The sequence below is a fragment of the Echiichthys vipera genome (assembly GCF_963691815.1).
Source record: "Echiichthys vipera genome assembly, chromosome: 20".
NCBI classification, from domain to species: domain Eukaryota; kingdom Metazoa; phylum Chordata; class Actinopteri; order Perciformes; family Trachinidae; genus Echiichthys; species Echiichthys vipera.
In genome coordinates, this window is record NC_139845.1 from 21,294,532 (window position 1) to 21,316,927 (window position 22,396).

At 40.9% G+C, this 22,396-nt stretch overlaps 1 protein-coding gene across 2 annotated transcripts in view; it reads left to right on the forward strand.

The window, feature by feature from the left end:
• The window catches only part of chst11 (carbohydrate (chondroitin 4) sulfotransferase 11), a gene marked incomplete at both ends in the record, with an annotated part of 98,835 nt that overhangs the window by 73,312 nt on the left and 3,127 nt on the right, over nucleotides 1-22,396 (forward strand). For both annotated transcript variants that reach the window (XM_083935455.1, XM_083935456.1), the window contains one exon: nucleotides 2,608-2,693. In XM_083935455.1, coding sequence (XP_083791581.1) covers nucleotides 2,608-2,693 — 86 coding nt within the window. The remainder of the gene's footprint in view (nucleotides 1-2,607; nucleotides 2,694-22,396) is intronic.

A 22,396-nucleotide genomic window follows, 5' to 3' on the forward strand; every position in this document is an offset into this window, starting at 1 on the left:
ATCAGGGAGTCAGCTCTTGATAATTAGTAGAATTATATAGTCCTACTAAATTATTACAAAATTATGGGCCAATAAAATAGCATTACTGTTTTATTACCCATCATGAAGGTCCAATACTTGCTTCAAACCCCTCTTCACACTGCCAGGAATACACTCCTGGTGTTGAAATACTGAACACTGGTGGGAAAATACTTATAATACTGTCTGAAAATACTGGAATTAAGCTTAAAAAGCTGTAGAATGTACATTCCTGCAGATAAAAACCCAATACCCAGAGGAAATATTAAACACATGACATCGAGTCCTAAATGTGAGCTGGATGAAACTTACTAGGATAGAAAACAGAGAAAAGTAGCGATTCCTCACATTTGAGAATTTTCTTGATAAATGACAATTAAGCAATCATCAAAATTGTTTCGTTGATCTGCAAGTTACAGAGTAATCACTGCTCGAAAAGGTAAGGTTACTAACAGTGTATCAAGTACAAACAGAACATTATTTTGTACTCTCGTTGTCGTATAACTTATTAATTGTGATGTGACTACAAACGCAGGCTTAAATGGTAAGGTTTGCTGCACAGAAATGTATCCAATGTGAAGGTGCATCACTCTCCTCATTAGCTCTACTGATGGCAGTAACACATGTTCATCCATGAACATGAGGCAGATGACGTGTGGAATAAACTGCCATTAAATCCTCGGCTTTCACGTTAGTGATTCATTTTCTTCCCTGTCGATCCTGTGCCATCCTTCAGCGCTTTTTCCATCCAGAGTAATTGGAGAGAGTGTGCTGGCGGGGGCGGAGTGTTGCGCTGGCTGCTCCCACTGAGCTGCTGCCAGCAGCTTCCGCTCTGTATTGAGTTGTGTAAAGAGCCAGGATCCAGCCAAACAAACGCTGACCTGTGGCTTCGCCCTTGGTAATTCAATGCTCTCATTATTTATCCCTGCAGCTTTCTGCCTCCTTCTTGCAGAAATTGGTCGTTTCAAGTGATGGTTTCCAAAGTGGCGTCCTTCAGGATGGGTCCAGGGTGTCCACAGCAAAACAAAGAGTAGTTTGATTTCACTCTTGCGTCATCACAAGAATACAGCTCAGGGAAGGAGCGACTCTTCTGATCATAAGCTTCTTCCCCGCACCATTAGAGAAATACCGCAAAAGTCTTCTCGGGATCTATAGCAACAAAACTTCTCAAACACAATGGTGCATAAGTCTCTTCTCTTTTATAATGGTGGTCTGTTGGAAATACATTTCATTGTACCGTTAACAATCATATGACTAAAAAAGTGAAAAAGCTTTTGGAGCCACCAATTTTTGGTTGCAGTACCATAGTTGGCTACCAGCAAAAATTGGCAGCAAGGCTGACCGGCGGCACCATACCCAGCTCTATTAATACACCTTGCTCTCAGTCATCGGAAACAAATTATACCTCAATATTATATTATTAGAAAACATATTTTGTTGTCTCTGAAACTCACCAGACCGCCAGTCTTTAAATTCAAAAATTATTATACTATAATTGATAAAGTGCAGACTATGTCCTGTCTGGTTGTGCAACTTGATGGGTCTCTATCTTGGAAAAAAAAGGTTTGCATAATTATAGTAAAACTGCAAAAAGGGTTGTTTTTTTGGGAAATGTCCAACCTATGATCAACTCTGAGGTTGCCAGAGCATCCTTTCTTCTTAATGGACAGAATCCCAACTATAAAGATGAACATCCTGAAAGGTTCCTGTTTTTGTTCTAGTGTCTGCCATTTTTTCTACCCAACTATTTTTTTTAGAATGTTAGGTGGGATAATTTCCGGGTTCATCCCAGGGCTGCTAGGCACTTCTATAGAGGCAAATGGAGGATGATGGGTTATCCCCTCACAACTTTTGATTTCACTACTGGGCAGCTAACATCCACACATTGCATTACTGGTATGACAATCCTTACATTGATTGGTGTTTACTTGAAGCTCGCTCCTGTCAGCCATCCTCTCTGGCTGCTCTGCTTTGTGCCCATTGTTCTTCTAGTTTCACTAAATACACTCTAAACCCCATTATCCTGTCTTCTCTAAGAAATTTGGAAACAGTTCTGACAACATTTTGGTCTCACCTCCTCTTCCGCCTTCAGTCCTGTTTGTAGAAACCATTTTTTTCTCAGCTAGTTCTCACAAGCTTGGTACAGCTTTTGTGTTGTGGGAAAGCAAAGGGTTAGTATATTTCTCTGATGCATGTATTCATAATTACGCTCTCTAATCAAATTATGTTGCCCAATGATGATGTCTTTAAAGCAAGTGATACAAGATAATTGAGGGAAATGAAGGAGATTAAAACGTGCCATTATCTTGCTATCATCACTTGTAGCCATGGTGACCACTGTGCAGCAAATTTTATACAGCTTTAACTGTAAGAGGTGTTTATGCAATGTGTTAACAGGCTATATTCTAGTAGAAGTAGACTGTATATTAAGTGCAAGACTATTTTTGAGCATGAAAGTCAGTGCTCTTGAACAACAAAGGTCTTAACTGATTCCTCTCAACTGCATCTGCCTTGTCGCTCTGTTTCGATTGGACTGGTCGGTTTGAATGATCCTCAGCTCTAACTGGAGTTTTCTTTGTGTTTTTGCAGTCATGCGGAGGAACCCCTTTGTGGTGGATGGCTGCTGTAGGAAAGGGTCCCGCAACGCCCTGCAGGAGCTCTACAACCCCACACAGGTAGGAGGCGAACATGCTCACATAACTGCTCTCTCCATCTATCTCTCTTGACCCTCATCTCTTCCTATTATACTCTGCTCCTCTCCCAGCTGACAGAGGTCCTCTGAGGCGCTGTCCCCAGCTAGCTTTAGTTTAGCATCTTTTGTGTATGCCTGCCACTGTGCAGACCTGTTCTGGGCTTTCCCAGTTTTCTTTTAGCTCCCCTATTCGTAAACATGAGCTGTTTCTCGGTCCTGGCTGACATGTGCAGCAGTGTCTGCATGTCAACCTTTGAGTGACAACACTCTTAATGTCCCTGCTCCACATTGATGACTCCATGAAAACTCCAGGGGACAGGGGATATTGGCTGCCCAGCGCCCATAGTCAGTCTTTGGGGAATGAAAATGGACAACAAGGAACAAAAAGGGATAGAGTAGCTTTGCTGAAGTCTAACAACATACCTCAAGGACAGAAAGGGAGTAAGCTACTAAAACAAATTGTTAAGAATTAGCAGGTAGTATTCCTCACTTGCTGTCACTGTGAATAGCAGGACCGTTATTTGCAACTTCAGTGTCTTTTCCAGCCAGTGAAGCCTCACTTCATTTAACATCCTACAATCTAGATGTAAAGAACTTAATGAGATAGCAGCCATCTGAAAACATGACACCTGCTCAAGTTTTAAAGGCTGCTTTATCGGGCAGTTTACAATGAGGAGAGACAGAGAAGATGGCACAATGAAATGGAGATGTGACAAAGATCTTACCCTGCTGAGCTAGCAAGACACCCTCTGTTAATTATTTGCTATTAAAACTATGCAAGGCAAGATTATAGGAAGAAGTCACCCATAAAAAAAGTTATGACAACTTTGACAAGTCAAACATCAGGAGTAAGAGTGTCCTACCCATAGAAAAAAAATACTAGTAGCATACCTGTCAGGGTCTGTTCTCTCAACTTGGTCCAATTTCCTCGCCTACGGGAGTCGCCATCTTGTCAGAAATGACTCCTCCTCATTTCCTCTTACCAAAAAAGGGCATTGATGTGACGTTGGGGGGAGGGAGATACGTCCATCTGACTGACTAATACCTCCGAGGATAAGTGAGGGCCAGCTAGCTGCCGACCCTTATTCATACACTTCAACTTCCAATAGAAATAAAAAAAAAAACACCTGGTACCAATAGTTGTAAGGATAAAAAGAAGCTTATTTTGGATGCCAACTCAGTTTAGATGTGGCTGCCAAAAAGTAATCCATGCTGTATTGTAAGGAAATCAAATTTGGAAGACAAAATGCAAATGTTGTAAAAAAGGATAATGTTAACTGAGTAATTTATGACACTGTGTGCAGAATTTCTTTGTGCTTACGGCTTTCTTTCAAGGTTTTCTGATGGCATCTAAAACATTATCCCACTGGCTATTGATGTAGTCTGTGATTGATACTCAGTACAGGGAGATGGAGCAACAGTATTGGTCGGCATTTCTATGAGCTGCAAAACTGGTAATATTTTTTTCCCGAACAGGCAAATAAAAAAACATTTGCTTTATTAGAATTTTAGAGAAAATGATGGATATGTACAGTATATCAGCAAAAAAGAAAAGAGCGCTGTATGGGGTCATTACTGCACTGTAAATCACACCTTGACATCACTTAATGATGTCATGTCAGCCAAAGAATTAGATCATTACAGACACAATCCTAGGATTGGGAGAGGTGAGGTGCAACATGACAGAAAAAAGTCTTTCAACACTTCACACATACTTTAGCCCTGTGGCGTGGGCGTGCTTCACCTGGTGGGGCCTCAGCACCCTACTTGCCATGGTTACAGCTACAGTTTTGTTTTCATCATACTACCACTAGGAATTACCAAGTCAGAATGTGAAACTCCTTTATTACAACTTGGGTTTTATTCTTTTTTAATGAAGTTATTGCTGAGATCTTGGAATCGAGTAGCATTACTATAAAAAGTCCAAACAAGCATGAGTGGTCTGTCAATAAGACAGGTTAGCTTTTGGGGAGACTGAGAAAATGCTTGAGAGATTATATATCTTATCCTGGCTGGGATCATCTTGAGGTCTCCAAGGAAGAGCTGTGAAGTATTGCTGGGGAGAACGGTGTCTGGAATATTCTGGATGGATGGATGGATGGGTGGATGGATGGAGTTTGGTAGGTCAGAGTTGAACCGGGAAGTGTTTAAGCTGTGATCCATGGACAGTTTGGGTTTTAATTTTACCATTCGCCTTCGTTTTGCTTTCCAAATAAATCTCACAACCAGTTAGGGTTTGTCTTCACAAACCTTTGGGCCTATTTTAAGCGATGCTGCCACATCTCTGCACTTTGGTGAGTATAATGCTATTACAACCAATAGAACTACGAACAACTTAATCTACAAGCTTTTAAGCTTTGGAGATACGGAAATAAAAACCAAGTTGTACTCGTTTAAAAATGATGCTCTTTGGCATAGACCTCCAAGTGTCCTTGCATGCATCATGAGTTTTCAAAACAGTCCCTGCTTGCAATGATAATGTAATTCTGACAAAAAGTAAAGTGGCTTAACGTTCACTGTGATGGATTACAAATCCCAAGCAAGTGAACTGAAAACAATGGATACCTTGAAGGTATAGGTAATCAATTCAACAACCGAATGCTCTAAAAAGGATTGGCAAGGATGAAAAGTATACACAGTGTGTACTTTATGGGCTTCATCATGCAAATCCACTTTTCCTAAAATAGACATTTGGAACATTATGGGGTGGAAGCCTGTATAGGCCTTTAAATTTGGTAGAAGATGAAGAACAATAGTACTCTTTAGTAGTGGTGCACTAGCTGAAGACCAGAGTGAGACAGGAGGACACTGCTGGAGGTGATGCTATCACGGTGATGGATTGGATAGTTTCTGCTCCTCTTTTATTCTCTCATCACAGTCCTCCTCACTATCTATCCCTTACTGTCTGGGATTTTTTTTCTGCAGCAGGTCTGTCTCTTTCCTCGCACCTCCAACTGTCCTTTATTCCCTCTGCTCTGCTTCTTCTGTCCTGTGCTGTCTCCAGCTCACTTTTCCCATTTCTCACATTCTCTTCACAGGTTTCCTTTTCCTCCATCTGCCATTTATCACCGTGCACCTTTCCAATGCATACAGGGGTCTTTAAGTGGCTTTCTGGACAGCTAAGATTAGACCAGATGCACATGGACTGGCCGTAGGTTCATTTGAGGATTTTTCCACACGTTCTCACTCATGTGAAGTCCCATTGATATATTTGTGTATGCACAAGGGGGTGTTACCACAGCTAGAGTCAACTTTAGCAGGGTGCTTGGGGTCAGTGGTCAAGAGAGAGCTGTTGCTGTGTGTGTGTGTGCGTGTGTGTGTGTGTGTGTGTGTGTGTGTGTGTGTGTGTGTGTGTGTGTGTGTGTGTGTGTGTGTGTGTGTGTGTGTGTGTGTGTGTGTGTGTGTGGGTGTGTTTGTGTGTGTGTGTGTGTGTTTGGGGGGGGGGGGTGACTGAGTGTCCTTGTAGCTCCGTCTTTGTGAGAAGCAATTTAAATTTTAGACCTTCAGAGTGGGGACACCATATTCCCCCAAGAACATTTTCACTTCTTTACCGGTTGACTTTGGGTTTCTGACTTTGGTTTAGGGTTGAGGTGAAGCTAATTAGGCGTGCAGTGTACAGGTTAAAGGGATACACAGAATATTTAGGAAAATAGCCTGCTGGTAGACACACTTGAAAAATAATGAAAACGAAGTAGATACCTGAAATGTGGTGGTTTTATGCTGTTTTATTTGGGCATGAGACAGGTGCAGTGAGCGCGTACTGCTTCCCGAAGTCTTGACGTCCCAGGGAGGTTGCCATGTTTGCTAGCACTGTGTTCAAACCCAGGGCCTTCTTGCTGTGAGGCGACAATGCTTAGTGAATATCCTCAGATATAGTAAAGAATATTCCATCCATAACCACAAACAATAGTGTTGTCTACTTGAGCATTTCAATATAATATACAGTATAATATTAAACTGAAGGTCAGAAAACTTGAGTTGCTATAATGACCTGAGCAAGAATAAAGTGATGCACATACAACTAACAAATAAACTTAATTACTATACACAACCACAACTAGAGTAATGTGTATCTGGATAAGTTAACGTTCTTGTTAACCCAAAGTGTAAATTATAATCAGAATGCTAACAGATCAGAGGTGGTCTGGCTCACCTTGTCATTGAATCTGTAAAGGTAATTCGCACAGTTTAGCCGCAGTCATGGAAAAACAAACTTAGCCTGGGAACCAGACAAATCTGCAAGCTTGTGTTTTACTTGCTCTCGCATATTGGTCTGGCCCCACTCCCATTTGGAGAGATTTCCAGCTGGCCAGATCCTGGCTGGGCCAATCACAACTGTTTATCTCATAGGCTTTGGGGAGGGTTTGATGCGAAGACTGGCAACTTGCAGAGCCTTCGCGCTTCAAGCAACATGCACGATGAGTTTGTTTTTATCACAATACCCTCGCATTGGAGCAAATATGGAGAGCGTTTTTGAAAACAACCAAGATGGCTGCAGCTAATGTGGAACTTTCTGTTAATGTATTATTTTCAAATGCTCATTACAAAAACGGCAACACTTGTTCTCAGACGTCCTGGTGCTACAGCAGCTAGCATCTTTGCACACTGTAGTCTGTTCAAACTTGTCCATCGCTCTGCGCTACATCACACGTTTCCGTGCTTTAATTGGTTGTAGGTCTATCTAATTGAATCAGGAGACATTTTGGTTTACAGCTGTTAAATTAAAGCCTTGGAAACTGAAAACAGAACAGGTTGCCCTTTCTTTGCATGGGATAAAATAAGCAGAGCTAATAGCACAGACTAAAGTCCCCCAGCTCCACTAATGGACATTAGGAGATCAAACATGTCTGTTTTTAGAGCTTTATTTTTAATATGTCATATTAAGAAACCCAACACAAATAATGCACCCGCTGCCTGCAAAAACACATGATAATAGGAACTTATGTATGTCAGTTTAAAAACACAGCATACGGGAACTGTTTCACAGTCAATCATAGCTTTAAATCAAGTGATCTTTTTTTTTTTAAAAAGCTGCATGTTGTAAATATCCAAATCAAACTTTCCCTAACTCCCATTCTGTCATCCATCTTTTTTTTCTTCTCTTTTTAGAATGTTTCTACATTCAGTTTATCGCATCCATGTTCTGTGGTTTCCTTACAAATACAAACTTTCCATTGAATAAATCCAGGGAAGAAAAAACTTTTTTTCTTCACTCCGAGGCTTAACTTCCTACTTGCTGAGGGCTGAAAGTACAGTCTGCAGAGACGGGGTGTCTTTGAGGATTCCAAAGGCTCATAGAGATCCTCTTCTTTGCTTTTTTTATCCATTCGTTTTTTTGCTCTAAATTTAGTAGTACTGAACTGAACTCTGCATCTCTGGGGCCTACACTGGTTTCATTAATCAGAATTAAAATCAGAGTGCCAAATGCAATAAACCGAGGGAATATAGGGAATTATTTGATGTGGCCACACACATGCTCAGATACCATCTAAATACAGGGAAGGAAACGTAATCGTTTCTCCTCATGGAAATGTTTTTTTTTCTTCCAGAGGCATGTAGACTCCATAATTAAACGAGCCAAAGCCTGGCTCACAGTTAAATGCTGATTCAGAGATCAGAACTGAGGCTGGTGAAAAGGAAGTGCAGATCAGGGTTTGGAACTGGGATGAATGACTCAAAGCTAACATCAGCACTAATGAAGGGTCACTGTAATAGAAGGATGTGTTGCTGTGTGTATATATATGTGTGTGTGTGTGTGTGTGTGTTTGTGTGTGTGTGTGTGTGTGTGTGTGTGTGTGTGTGTGTGTGTGTGTGTGTGTGTGTGTGTGTGTGTGTGTGTGTGTGTGTGTGTGTGTGTGTGTGTGTGTGTGTGTGTGTGCGTGTGTGCGCGTGTGCGTGTTTGCTCCCATACAACTAAACTCCTTTCTCAATAATAAGTGACTGTTTGAAGGACACATATTTTCTCCTGGATTACGTATATTTTTAATGTATCAGAAATATGTCAAAAGTCAACGCTGACTTACGAACATAAGTTAACTTTAAGTTAAGTGACGTAAAAAACATACTTCTTTTAACCTAAACTATGATGTTTTCCTAAAATTCTTTTGTTTTGCAATGTCAACCATGTGTTTAAAACTGTGATTATCTCACAAAGCGCACCTTTGTCGCTGGTATGAGAACGACTCAGATCTGGAAGGAAATGCTTCCCTCAAATCATATATTGAGATTGTAGTTTAATTGTATGGGAGTTGTATGCCTAAACCTTATCAAACCCAACCAACAAAGGCAACGAGTACTGGCCGATCAGAGGCAGAGTCGGGCATGTTATAATTTCTCCATCCTAGGAAGCACCTTTACTGGGTAATTCCCAGACCCCCAGGAAGTACCCTTGGCTTTGAAGCCAATTTGACATTGTGGTCAAATGTTGGAATTACAACTTCTGTGTCTGTCACGTCATGTCATTGGGCCCAAAAATACCTTTTCCTCATTGACTTTCGTGGTGAAAGTAATTCCGTCTGTAAATCTTTGGATATATTTTCACAACTAACACGAAATGACATGTTTCGCTATCAGAGTTTGATTCATAAGGTCCGATAAACCCTGGAAAGAATAGAAGAGGTTCATGATTAAATAACTGAATCCCTATTAGGGCTGCCCCCAAGTAGTCGACCTAGCGCTGGTCGGCCAAAAAATCATTAGCCGACCAAAATTTCCTTAGTCCATTGGTCGCAGGAAAAAAACAACAACATTTGGAGCCTTTTTCTTGTGACTGAGGGCTGGAAGGATTTTAATTTGAAGGGCCAGATACAGGAAGTCATGACACTCCCTCACTGTCAGTGTTTTGTTTTTTTAAGCACGGCAGGTCCAGGTCCCTTCGACATCATGGTTAGACAGTTAATAATTAATAGCCAATCATGTCGGACTTCTAAAATATGGGATCACTTTGAAAAGAACAAGGATGACCCCAAGAAGGTCACATGCAATTTTTGCAAAAAAAACTTTGCCTTTCACTCGTCAACAACAAACATGACCTACCACCTTAAAACATGTAAGGAACGTTAGCCTAGCTACCTGCCCATGGTACGACAGGGGGAGAATATATATATATATGCATCCATTAGTCGACTAATCGCTCCAAATGACGATCACTGGTCAACCAAGAAAACCCTTTGTCGGGGCTGTCAAACTATCCTCATCAGCTGTTCGTACATAAAACTTCCAAAACAATCCACGTATTTATAAGGGTACAAATCCTGAGCAAAAGAATGAAATCAGGTAACTTATAAGGTTTCTAACCTCTTCATAAGGAGGCAGGTTGGGATGGTGGATTGGTCCCAAAACACAGAACATGAACGGGGCTCTGCCTCCAACACTGAATCCTGTTCTCCTTATCACCCATGGCAATTTCGGTGAAGAAGCAGTGGTTGTACTTGCAGCTCCTTCAAAATGCTCCTGTGAACAAAACACATTTTGCCACTTGCATCATTCTTTCATCACCATCATGTTGACAGGAGGGTAGATTGATTGCTTGTTTGGATGACTGGTGACTCAAATATTCAATCAAGCTGTAGGCTATTTCTTCGGCTGAAGAGAGATGAAGAAGTCATCAGTCCTGGTTGGACAACCAGCAGCCAGAATTGGAAATGCTGTGAAATAATTGTGTTCTGAATATTAATCGTGTTGCGGAGAGTGGTCATTTTGGTGTTTCATGATTGAACGTATTCAGTGAAGTGAGGAAAGTGTCTGCATGTGTCTGTGCCACTGAGGCTACTCTGGTTGGTTTCTTTCACTAGCTGCAGATATCCCACTAACCCCACAATGTGTGTGTGTGTGTGTGTGTGTGTGTGTGTGTGTGTGTGTGTGTGTGTGTGTGTGTGTGTGTGTGTGTGTGTGTGTGTGTGTGTGTGTGTGTGTGTGTGTCTGTGTGTGTGTGTGTCTGTGTGTGTGTGTGTGTGTTTCTCACCTGTCCCTTCTGTCCTCCCTGGATCTGGCACCCTGGGCCAGATTAGGCAGGAACACAGTAGACACTGGCACTGACTTGAAAGAAGTGTTGCACCTTTCACCCACAGTGAATAGGGCAAAGCTGCTGTCTGAGTGAGCCTCTGCTCTAAAACTAAATCAGGCCAGAGCTTGTGTGTGTGTGTGTGTGTGTGTGTGTGTGTGTGTGTGTGTGTGTGTGTGTGTGTGTGTGTGTGTGTGTGTGTGTGTGTGTGTGTGTGTGTGTGTGTGTGTGTGTGTGTGTGTGTGTGTGTGTGTGTGTGTGTGTGTGTGTGTCTGTGTGTGTGTGTGAGAAACTGGATAAGTCATTCTGCCGTTAACGACAAAGGAATTTAGAGGAGTTGTTTTGCTCTCTGAGAAGATAAACTGTATCAAGACAAGAGACAGATAAATGCAATTTTTCATTTCCTTACGATCAAAGTACATCATTTCATGATCTTAACATTAAAAGCTTATTTTCTTGAGATTATTAAATAAGTCCTCTGTTGGACACAACATTATGTTCACAGTTCGATCCAGTTCTAATACAGATACAAGAAGCTAATAATAATCAATAATAAATAAATAATAATCCAGTTTGAATTAAAAAATAAACGGTTTAAATTGATTTCTCTATTTTCCCTTTTCAAGAGGAACTGTTCCCTACAGCAGTGTTTCTTAAATGGGAGTATATATACCCCTCAGGGTACTTTGTAGTACTGCAGGGGGTACGTAAGCTTATTAAAATTTCCATTCATGGATAATTCCTAAAACTAAACTATATACCATATAATGCCATAAGTTCAATCGTAAACTGCTGTAAACGGGAAGCTAGTTTCAATACTGAATGACAGACACAAATCAAGAAAAAGGATTTGTACTGAAATGCAATTCAGCTGAAAATATGGAAAATAAAAAAGATCCTCAGTGAAGCAAAAGCCTGTTTCTCATTCAATTGTAAGTGCAACTTATCAAAGAGACAAACTTCAATGCAGCTGCAATGCTGTCTTAGTAATATTGCATGATGACAAAAAAATATTTCAAAGGGGGTATATTATTGAAACAAGTTTGAGAACCACTGCAACAATAATCTGACATTGGAAATAGACAGAATATGCCACGGTGGCCCACCAGCAGATAAGATAAATAAACTCCACAAGCCGATGAGTCACAGGTGTAGACCCATTCTCATTCCCAGAGCGGCAAATACCAGCGTTTTGTCACAGCCCTCGGTGTTCGTCACTCTTGAGTGTCTGTATGAAACGCACCAGGCTTTCAACTGTAAACCCATCTGTGGTAATAAAAGACGCTCAGAGCAAGAGCTCCAGAAGTAAAAGTGACAAAGTCTGTAAAAGTGAGGATGTCGGGGTGGTGTATAGGTCAAACAAACAGGACTTTCACTCAGGAGATTGCAGTTTGTGTCCAGTGTGTCACTATTGTTACGTTACAACACACATATTTTAGCCCCACTTGCAATTTTTTTACCAACCACAACAAAGGTGGTTTTGTTGCCCAAACCTAACCATGTAGTTTTGTTTGAATGCACAATGATAATCACATGTTCCTGCGACGCCAAGACATCCTGAAAAAACATCAGGACGTGACAAGTTGGGATGAGAACGGCTTGGCAATACACACATTGCATACATGTAACACTATAATATCCTGGAACAATGTTTTCACAATTTAAATGATTGAGGATTTGTAGTTCCCTGGTCAGATCATGTTGCTGCACACTGATACGGTCTGATCACATGACACATCTGTCTGGTTATCCTGTGGAGCTACTGATATAATATGATGCTGAACTTTATGAAAACCTACACTGTACCTTTACATTTACAGAGTCAAGTCATGCTGTGATGAAGCCTTAAAGTGTAATTCCAGCGCAAAATCATCCCAGGGTCTTTTTTTGGCACTTACCTACATCAAATAAGCTAAAACAAGACAGTTTTTTTCCTGAAACAACTATTAACAGAGAAATCCCGGAGAGCCGCTAACAGTCGGACGTGGCTAACACTGATTAGCTCGGGGCAGCACGGCGTAGGCATTAAAACGTCTTTTTTAACCACTAATACTGCTGAAAATAACAGCAAACCTCTGCAGTAGCATGAGAAGAGTCCCTACCCAGAAAACGAAGTTGTACTGCCCCGAGCTAATCAGTGTTAGCCACGTCCAGCTGTTAGCGACTCTCCCGGATTTCGCTGTTAATAGTTTATACATGAAAAAAACTCTCTCCATGGCTTATTATTTTATTTATCAAAGTGCTGAAAAAGACCATGTGATGATTTTGCGCTGGAATTACACTTTAAAAAAGCAAACACATTCTTACTTGCTGCCATTTGAGGGCAACAGTCTGTAGACTCTCCAGATGCAGTTTCAAAAATGGAAATATGTTGCTGAGTGATAAGTGGAACATTCATTTCACTTTTTTTTTTTGCTTCTCCTCCTCTTCTCCTGTGATCTCTGCTCCCTGAGGGTTCAAACATGGTATGCAGGGAAAAAAAGGTTTAAAGAGAGAAACTTTGATGGCTCTGAGGGAAAGTCAAAGCAGTTTGTCATTATCTTGTCTGTTGTGCTATAATTATACTCCCCCTTTTCTCTTTTAGTTTTACTTACACACTAACACACACATGCATCTTCAGATGTGCAGCAGCACAAGTACACACGTCACACATATACTAATGTGATATGGATACAGCGATATGTGCAGCTGCAGCTTCTACTGTCCTGTTGTTCACATTTGAAGGTAATGGGACAGAATCAAAGAAAGGGCAGTGCTAATGTTTTATCGCAGGTGATGTGGTGCAGTAACAGACATGTTAACTTTCCCTTGGGAAGCAGGCATGAGGATGAGCTCAGGTTACAGGTTTAATGTGACCGTGGTCCGTGGGACAGGGAGAGTCAGGCTTACAGGTGTCAGATATCCTGCAGATCTGCCCTGAAGTGACCATGGCAGAGCTGTTTGAGTAGTGTGTGTTTATCCGTACATAGTTTGGCATCAGTCTTCAGCTGGAGGGCTCATGTTTAAACCATTCATTTGCAATTTTTTTTATCGTAGTTGCATTATGGGGCATCTTGTGGTTATGCAGCTGTGGGAGGAAGGGTTTACAGGCAGATGGTGCATTCAAGGACAAACCAGAGTCAGAAAGTTAGTAATTGGCTGCTTAAAAGCAACAGACAAGATCATTTAAAAGGGTTTTGATAACAGTCCCTGCTCCCAAATGCCCCACCACACTATAACGTAACATTGACTCAAGGGTGATGCAACTTTTGCAAAGTCTACTGAAATGGATTGAAACTGTTTGTAGTTTAGAGGCTAAATTATGGTAAAAGTCTGTGCCAGTATGGTGGGAACCAGACGAATCTGCTGAGCTCATGCTCTCTAGCAGGTATGTCTGCCCCCCCCCCCCCCCCTTTACTTTGAGACAGATTTCCAGCCAGCCAGATCCTTGGGAAACCAATCACAGTGGTTTATCTCATGTGGGGCGTGTTTAGGATGACGACTAACATAGAAACGTTATGCTTGAATGTAGTTACTGAACGTAATGATCATAATGTTCTTAATTGTATGTGTTGCAAAGCACTACGTCGCTTTATTGCGCTGAATGGTTACAGGTCACATTTCAATGCTCTGACTCATGTAGGTCTATCTAATTGTTCAAGAGGCTTTTTGGACGTGTTCGCACTTACTGGAAATACTCTGTTTGGTTTAGACTAGGGATGGTGCCTTGATAGGACATGATGAGATGATGGGACTTCGATCACATAGAAGGTTTATAAATTGGAAATAAAGAACTGAGGCACTTGCCATTCCTTGAATTTGTCTGATTATTTCAGCATTGGCCCCTTATTCACATACAAGTGGTGGCTGCTGGTCTTTCAAGGAGGGGAAGCTAATTTTTCCGGCCTACATCATAAATGTGTTTGTTTATTTATATGTAAATTCTACCCTTTGTTTCTTTTCACGAAAATAATCTGTGACCTTGTCGTACCAACTAGGCGTGTTTTCCAGAGACTTGACCAGCGTCCTCTCAATGGCAGCAGAGCTAGGCTGCTTAAACGGCCTTGGCCCAGCTGGAGCTGCTGCGCCAGGCTACTGTGAAGTGTGACCGCCTGTTAGTGTGAGTGATAGTGATGGGGGGGAAAGCTCCACAGCTGCCACTGCTCGTTGGGGGAAGAAACCGCAGAGAGACAGAACAGAGTTGCCCAACACAACACTAGTCGTTTTTAACAAAGAGTCTTAGAGCAATCACCACTGTCACATACCTTCCTAAAGATGGAATTTAATCAGTCTGTGTTAAACCCCTATCAGCTCCTGGTCTGCTGCTCTGAGCTGTCCACTGGTCTTTGCTTAATGCAAAAAGTGATTATCAATGGTATTCAAAGATATGGCATCAAAGCCCAAACCTATACTATTTGTAGTTTTCATTATTCATCATACATTAAAAAAACTATTTTGGTCATAGCTTTCATTTTAAATATTCTTTATGGAAGTGCAATACTTATTGCTGGAGTATCCCTTTAAACTGATTTCAGTACTTAGACTCCACCAGAGTAGCTCTTTAAACACAAGGTGCAAGCATTCATTTCTAATATTTAGGCTCTTTTTTGAACATTTTCTGTTCAGAAATATATAGCGCTTACTTCCAGAGTTATATCCCTGTCTTTCTTCAGTTAGAGCATCACAGGGCACTAAAAACTCTTCCTCTTGTGAAATGGTCTGTTAACAGCTACTTTAGGCTGTGTAAGGCCTCTGGGCTTCAGTGCAGCTTTTACAGACAATCATCCCTGAGGTGCCTAGAGTACAACATGATCCACACTTACATCATATTTTTTGTAGGCAACACTGACTCACTTATAAGCGAGTGAATACCTGACTTTGCTAAAAAGGGAAGTATTGGGGAGTAGAAAATCATTAAATTATCATTTTTATTAGCATTAATTGGTGCTAAGAACAGAAACCAAGCAACAAATAGCATCACAGTGTAGGTCTCAGTCTGTGTGTGTGTGTGTGTGTGTGTGTGTGTGTGTGTGTGTGTGTGTGTGTGTGTGTGTGTGTGTGTGTGTGTGTGTGTGTGTATGATTTTAGCCCCTGGCATACACACTGGGTCAATTCACTGCCTCCCTGCAGGGCCTTACTAAATACAGGTTGCACAAATAGTTACAACGTAGAGGTAAGCTAGAATTTAAAATGTACGCCTCCGCTGAGCAGGTGGAAAAAGATAATTGAAGAGGGATATGATAAATAGTTGTTGTAATGAAGTGATCGTCACACTTTTTTCACATCTTGTTGCCACGATCACTCCATTGTGTTGAATTGTTTAAAATTAAGTATTGCCCATTGCAGCAGCAATGTTCTGCATAAGGATCTACATACATTTTCTCTCAGCTAACGCTACCATTGAATTTCAGATCATAGTGAGACAAGGAAAGCGGATGCTCATGTTTATTGCTGGTATTATTGCAAAACATATTGTAATCCCTAACATAAAATAGCTTTTGACGTGTTTTACTGTTTATTCTGCCATAGAGCTGAATGTATGGTCCAGCCTCCCTCCTGCTCTTCAGTTGATGAAACACAGTCTGCAGGACAATTATGTTGATCAAACTTGTAAATTAGTGACACAGGAAGACCTTGTTTCCCGAATCTCAACAATGGGGAACATGAGTGCCAAGTTAGCAAAACCCTGTCACATTAGCCATAGTTACGAAAAACATACCAGTGTTAAATAAACCATAGCTTCCTTCAAAGGTGTTGACTTCTGTGGTTTCTACAATACTGAAGGGATTTTGATGTGGTTTTTAATCATGGTCAAGGTGTGTGTTAATGCATATTCACTTTGCCAAAGCAAATCACAGAGAGAGAGAGAGAAAGAGAGGGCAGTCGTGGTCGAGTGAGCTAGAGAGTGAATGAAGAGAAGGACATACATTTATGACTCAAATAAATAAGGCGATATTTTCTGATTGTTTTATGATGGTTACATTCTGAAGCTCAAAAAAACACAAACTCAAGCCTGCAGGGAGGTGACTCATTGCTCGATGTGTGTGAATGCTGCACACCCTGGGCACTGTTATTGGCCAGGGGTTTATTCGGTTGTATTTTTCTTTTAGTTTCTTCAAGTTTAAATGAAGTTTTTGCATCAGAATGATGATGATGATGATGATGATGATGATAATGATGACGATGATGATGATGATGATGATGATGATGATCCACTTTCCAAAAACCTCATAGACTGTAAAAAAAGATAAGACATAGCTTCTGGGTCTGAAAAGTCGATGCAGTAATGCCTTTAACCTGAATTCTTTCTCACGACCAGCAGGGGGCGACTCCAGCGGTTGAATAGAAGTTTGTATAGATGTCAATGAGAAGATGAGCCTACTTCTCACTTGTTTTATTACCTCAGTAAACATTTTCTTAATGAGTTTATTGCCTCACTCGCTAGTTTCTAAGTCTTCTTCAAAACAGCATGATGTTCATTTAGTAAATCATGGTCCCATTTAGAAAAAAAAAACAGAACATAAAGCAGGGATGCTATAGGGCGGGGCTATACTTGTGACCCTTCGCTCAAGGGATAGAGGTTTAATAATGTGTATGAAAAGAGTTCAATAGACCCTGCAGTACATGCAGATTTACGTAAATGTTTAGCATCCAGATCTGCCGTCCATCCCAAATAAGGTCACTCCTGGTTCCAAAATACCAAGACGCAAATAGCAAAATCTCCTAGTGTAGTGTATCTGTAGTGGCTATGTCCATTTTTAAAAATATTTTTTTTACAGTGCACACATTTACCCCATTTTTTTCAGCAGTTAACTTTGAGGTGCCTTTGAATACATTTTTCCTGACCTCTCCTTCGGAGCTGCTCAGTAGACAGATGTCTGTGGTTGTAGTGAGCTTTTTCCGGGTATGAATGTGTGGAGCTGCGTGAATTTGAAGCAGGGCATTTTTAGAAAAAGAGCATGTGTTCACAGTAGTTTCCGTGGATAAATAAAGGTAAAGAAACAGTTCCTCTGGTCTTTTCCGTGTCATAGCGGGTGCAGGTGCTCGCGGTGAGGGCCCGGTCCCCCTCTGCTGGTCCGACTTCTCATAAATGACATTATGGAAAGTTAATGTGCCGCCGGCCTCGGTGGAAAAGATGGCACCGCCTCATAAACTGTCAGCATTGTCAAGGTTTTATAGAAGGACCTCGCCTTGTTGCCTTTTATAGGGACTCAGGTGAAGCATTATGCACTTGAAAATCAGGTGTGTGTGTTTGGTACAGTTGCGGTACACTGGTAGCTTTATTCCTGCCTGCTCTATGAATGCCAGTCTGTAAGCAGAGAGGGTCAGCGAGACAGACTGCCTTTAGTACTCAGTGTGTGTGTGTGTGTGTGTGTGTGAGAGAGAGGGAGAGAGAGAGATGGGGAAAGAGAGGTGCTTTGATGAATCCTATTTATCTTTGTTTAGATGACTTCCCAGCTAGCAAGAAGAGAGGGAAATGGATGCAAAAACAGAAGACGAGGAAATGGAGGAGTAGTTTAGCAGAAAATAAGCATTCCTCCAACATGACCAACATCAAACCAAAGTGAGAAGAATTACTGCTGCAGCACTTTGCTTTCACCTTATTCACTTTGGACGGCAGGGGCATCGTTCAACAATTCTCGCCCGTTTCCAGACACAGAGGAGTATAAACTTGAGAGGCAGCACCAGAATGGCCTCACAGAAAATAAACAAAAGCTGTGCATTTAAATGAGGAAACATCTAAATATCAGCACTGACTGCTGCAGTGTTTGAATTGCAGCTTCTTATTTCTTAGAGGAAACGGTCTTTCAGGCATCTTCTCTAAACAAAGTGCTCTGATGCTCTGCAGATTCCCTGGGCTACAAATCACGACACATTAGCATCTCATTTTCTCCACAGACAGTGTTTATAACATATCTCTCAACATTCTGAGGAATACATTATCAGCAGAAAGCTCTTTCCATATGTATGCTAATTTAAAGTGCAAATGTAACATCCTCAAGATATATATCGTAGTATGAATTTTGGTCACTTAGATCCTTAATTCTTAGTCCATGAATCATTTTAACTGATTCTATGTTGTGATATCACATGGCCAGAGGTTCCAGGGCAATATCTTTGCAATGTGTATGAACCCTGTACCCGTTAAAGGCCCCCTGTACCCTGAGTTTTCTTCTGTCTTTATGTCTTTACGTCAAGTGTATTTCAATAAAAGATGCTGTGTGTACTTTACTTAAGTAAAAGTAGTAACACCTCTGTTACATGTATAAGTCCTGTCTAGGTACAAAAGTATGAGCATCAAAATGTACTTGAAAAAAGTAAAAGTACATTATGCCCACTAGCTAATTTCAGAATAATATACACTAGAGGTTAAATACCTGGATCGCCACACCGGATAGTTGGACCACTCCCAGCCTGGTCAGATGCGTACATGAACTGATGAAGCCTCTTGGATGAGAGGTGAAACGTCTTCCTAGGCCAGGGGTTGGCAATTCCGGTCCTGGAGAGCCGATGTCCTGCATGTTTTAGGTTTCTCCCTACCCTAACACACCTGAGTCTAACGATAATCAAACTGTGACAAGCATCAGCTGCTTGATAACAAGCAAATCATTAGAATCAGGTGTGTTGGAGCAGAGAGAAACCTAAAACATGCAGGACAGTGGCTCTACAGGACCGGAATTGCCCACCCCTGGCCTAGACAAATAACCAAGTCCAGTTGCTTTTGACTGAAATTTCTTTGGGGGTAACGATGACCTGGACAAATGAGAACATTCACGGGCTTACACTGGAGAACAAAATTAAAGAACAAAGTATTAATTCTCTATTTATTTTAATCTGTTATTTTTTATTGTTCATTATTTGATAGAATATCTGCTTGTTAAAATAACCAAGGCAACAGTGATCAAAATGAGAGAACAGTGTTCATTGTGTCAGAAGTGAAGATTTCAACAACGTTTTCTTCTGTAGGATTCAAAAATGAACAGGAAGTGTAGAGGCCACAGCTTTGAATGACTTCAGCACATCTGCTCCCACAGGACATCACTAGTATCTCACACTGCTCTGCTTTGATCTTGGTCCACTCTGACTCACTCTCTTCCACACTTCACTAACTGGAGTGGGTTTCTTAAACATCACTTTGTCGCCAAGGATTTTCCAGAGATCCTAAATGGGGTTTAGATCTAGATTTAGTTTCTTAATCCTATAGCCCAAAGAAAACATTGTTGAGATTGTAAATCTTCTCTTCTGACACAATGGTTACTGTTCTCTAATGTCTATATCTATATTTAAATCTAATATCTTATTTTGCTCACTGTTTTTTTGACAAAATAAAGTTTTTTGTGCCTTGATTGTTTAACAAAGCGTGCTAGTACAGCAGTGGTATAGACACAGCTGATATTCTATCAAATTATGAACAGTAAAAAAAAACACCATCTCCAGTGTAAATCATATTATTGGATTGTACTTGTGATGTGATGCATTCATGTGTTCATCACTTTAATGTTGCAGCTGGTAAAGATAGAGATACTGTAGTTTTTACTACTTAATACTGATGGGAATTTTACAGTAATCCATAACAAAACATCATAATTTATGATTTGAATATATTGTGTATTAATAATCCCAATCTGCAAACTAACTAATGTTATCACATAGTTGAGTAAAAAGTACAATATTTTCCTCTAAGATGGAGTGGAGTGGAAGTAAAAAGTAGCATTAAATGGAAACACTCATGTAAGGCATGAGTGTCTCAAATTCATGAGTGTCTCAAATTCTACTTAATTTCACTACTTGAGTAAATGTACTTAGCTACATCCCATCACTGCGTGTATCATAAACAAATACAGTCACAGCATTTCCTCCCTCACAAAAAAAAAATCTGAGTACCAGTAATGTTGCTTGCTATACCAAACATGTAGTTTAACTACTTCCAGTGAAAAGTAGCTTTACTACACTTTCAAAGTAGCTAGCTTCACCAACCCCTGCTCCTGCCTCCAACCACCAGTCAGTAAGTGCAATAGCATGGAGGCATTGATCAGAATGTGGATCGCTCCACATCGGGTCCTTGTGTGTGCAAACAATACAAAACCATTTATCAATATCAAAAAAGCGAGTGGTCCAGAAATCTACATGATTACAATACAGTATGAATAGCTGTTTACAGTAGAGTATCATTTGTGGTCATTTTAACCAAACACATTTACATCATGTACATCGTGTAAAGGCTTAATGAAGCTTTAAAGTAGTGAATCATGGACCCACTTTATTCGATATTGTACTCTAACTGTAAACGATAAATGAAATGACCTTTTGGGGCCTTGGGAATCCAGGGTGCCAGGGTAGTTGCCCACTTTTTACGGTTAGTAACATCCTTCCATTCATCCTTCCAGTTGTAATCCCCTGCTAGCTTCCTTCCTTTTTCTTGCCCTCCCTGCAACCATCGGCAGATCAGGAGTTAATATCCCTTACCACCATTATGTATCCGTGCTCATCCTCAGATCTTATTTCTAACTCATAACAACTCTCAGTGAGAATCATACAGCCCTGGCCGAGAAATAAAGACTTGAAATATGGAAACTCAATCTCCATGCTCCTGTCATCATTTTCTCACACATTTTAACAACAAAAGAAAAGAGCGCTGTCGTGAATGTACAATGGGCCCGCCTCAAACTCATGCCGACGTGTGAAGATAAGACAACAGCATATACAACGCTGATAATGATGTTTATGGTGAGATTATATTTAAATGTATGCGTAAGGATTGCTTTTGTATTTTTCTTCCAGTTTTGATGGGTAAGTTCGCCAAAGAGACGACGCAGTTGCTAAAAGAGAAGGCCCAATGTTATACACACATCCCTTCACATCTAAATCAATATCCCTATGCTGTAACACTTCATCAAATACCGCAGCTGCACAGGGCAATTCCTGAAGCGAAACCAAAATGACCATATCATACATATCTGATAACTACTTTTATAGTGGCTTTATGGCTTTTGCTATAGCTCGTATCCAATGCTGACACACTCGTTTGTGTCCACAGGGGATTAGAGGGGTAATGTGTGAGCAAATATGCAAGTAATGGCATCTGCTCTCTCCCATGGGAATGGCTTGACATGGCCAGAGGTCAGTGATCTCCATCACAGATCCCTCTCACACTGTATCGACGTATCACCTCTCTCATCTACTCCTCTCTCTCCCTCTCTCTCTCTCTACCTCACCCTTTCATCGAAACTGCACAAGAGGCTTGACTGAGCTGCTTGAAGAGGAGATAAAATAGCAGAAAGTAATCCTGTGGAAAGAAGAGAGATAAGAGAGGAGCACAGAGGCAGAGCAGGAGATGACAAGATTCTCCCTTGTCCCTTCTTCCCATGCTAATTACAGCATTTGTCCTCCTCTGGGATGGAGGGCTGCGCGCTCACTACAACATCTATGTGAATCATAGCTTGATGTCTTTGAGCGGATAAAAGAGGAGAAATTTTCATCAACAAAGAACTGCTATTCTCTATGCACTGTTACGCCTTAGTGGGCTTTGATGTGTTGGCGTATGCATGAATAGGAAGGAGTGTTGGAAACACAAAGAGAGAAGCAGTGGGGAGCAGAGATGCTCATAATCCATCATGCCTTGTCAATTCGCTCTTCACTCAAAATACTTTAAAGACCCCGTTGATATGTCAGAGAAAGGTGAAAAGGGCTTTAAAAGCATGGGG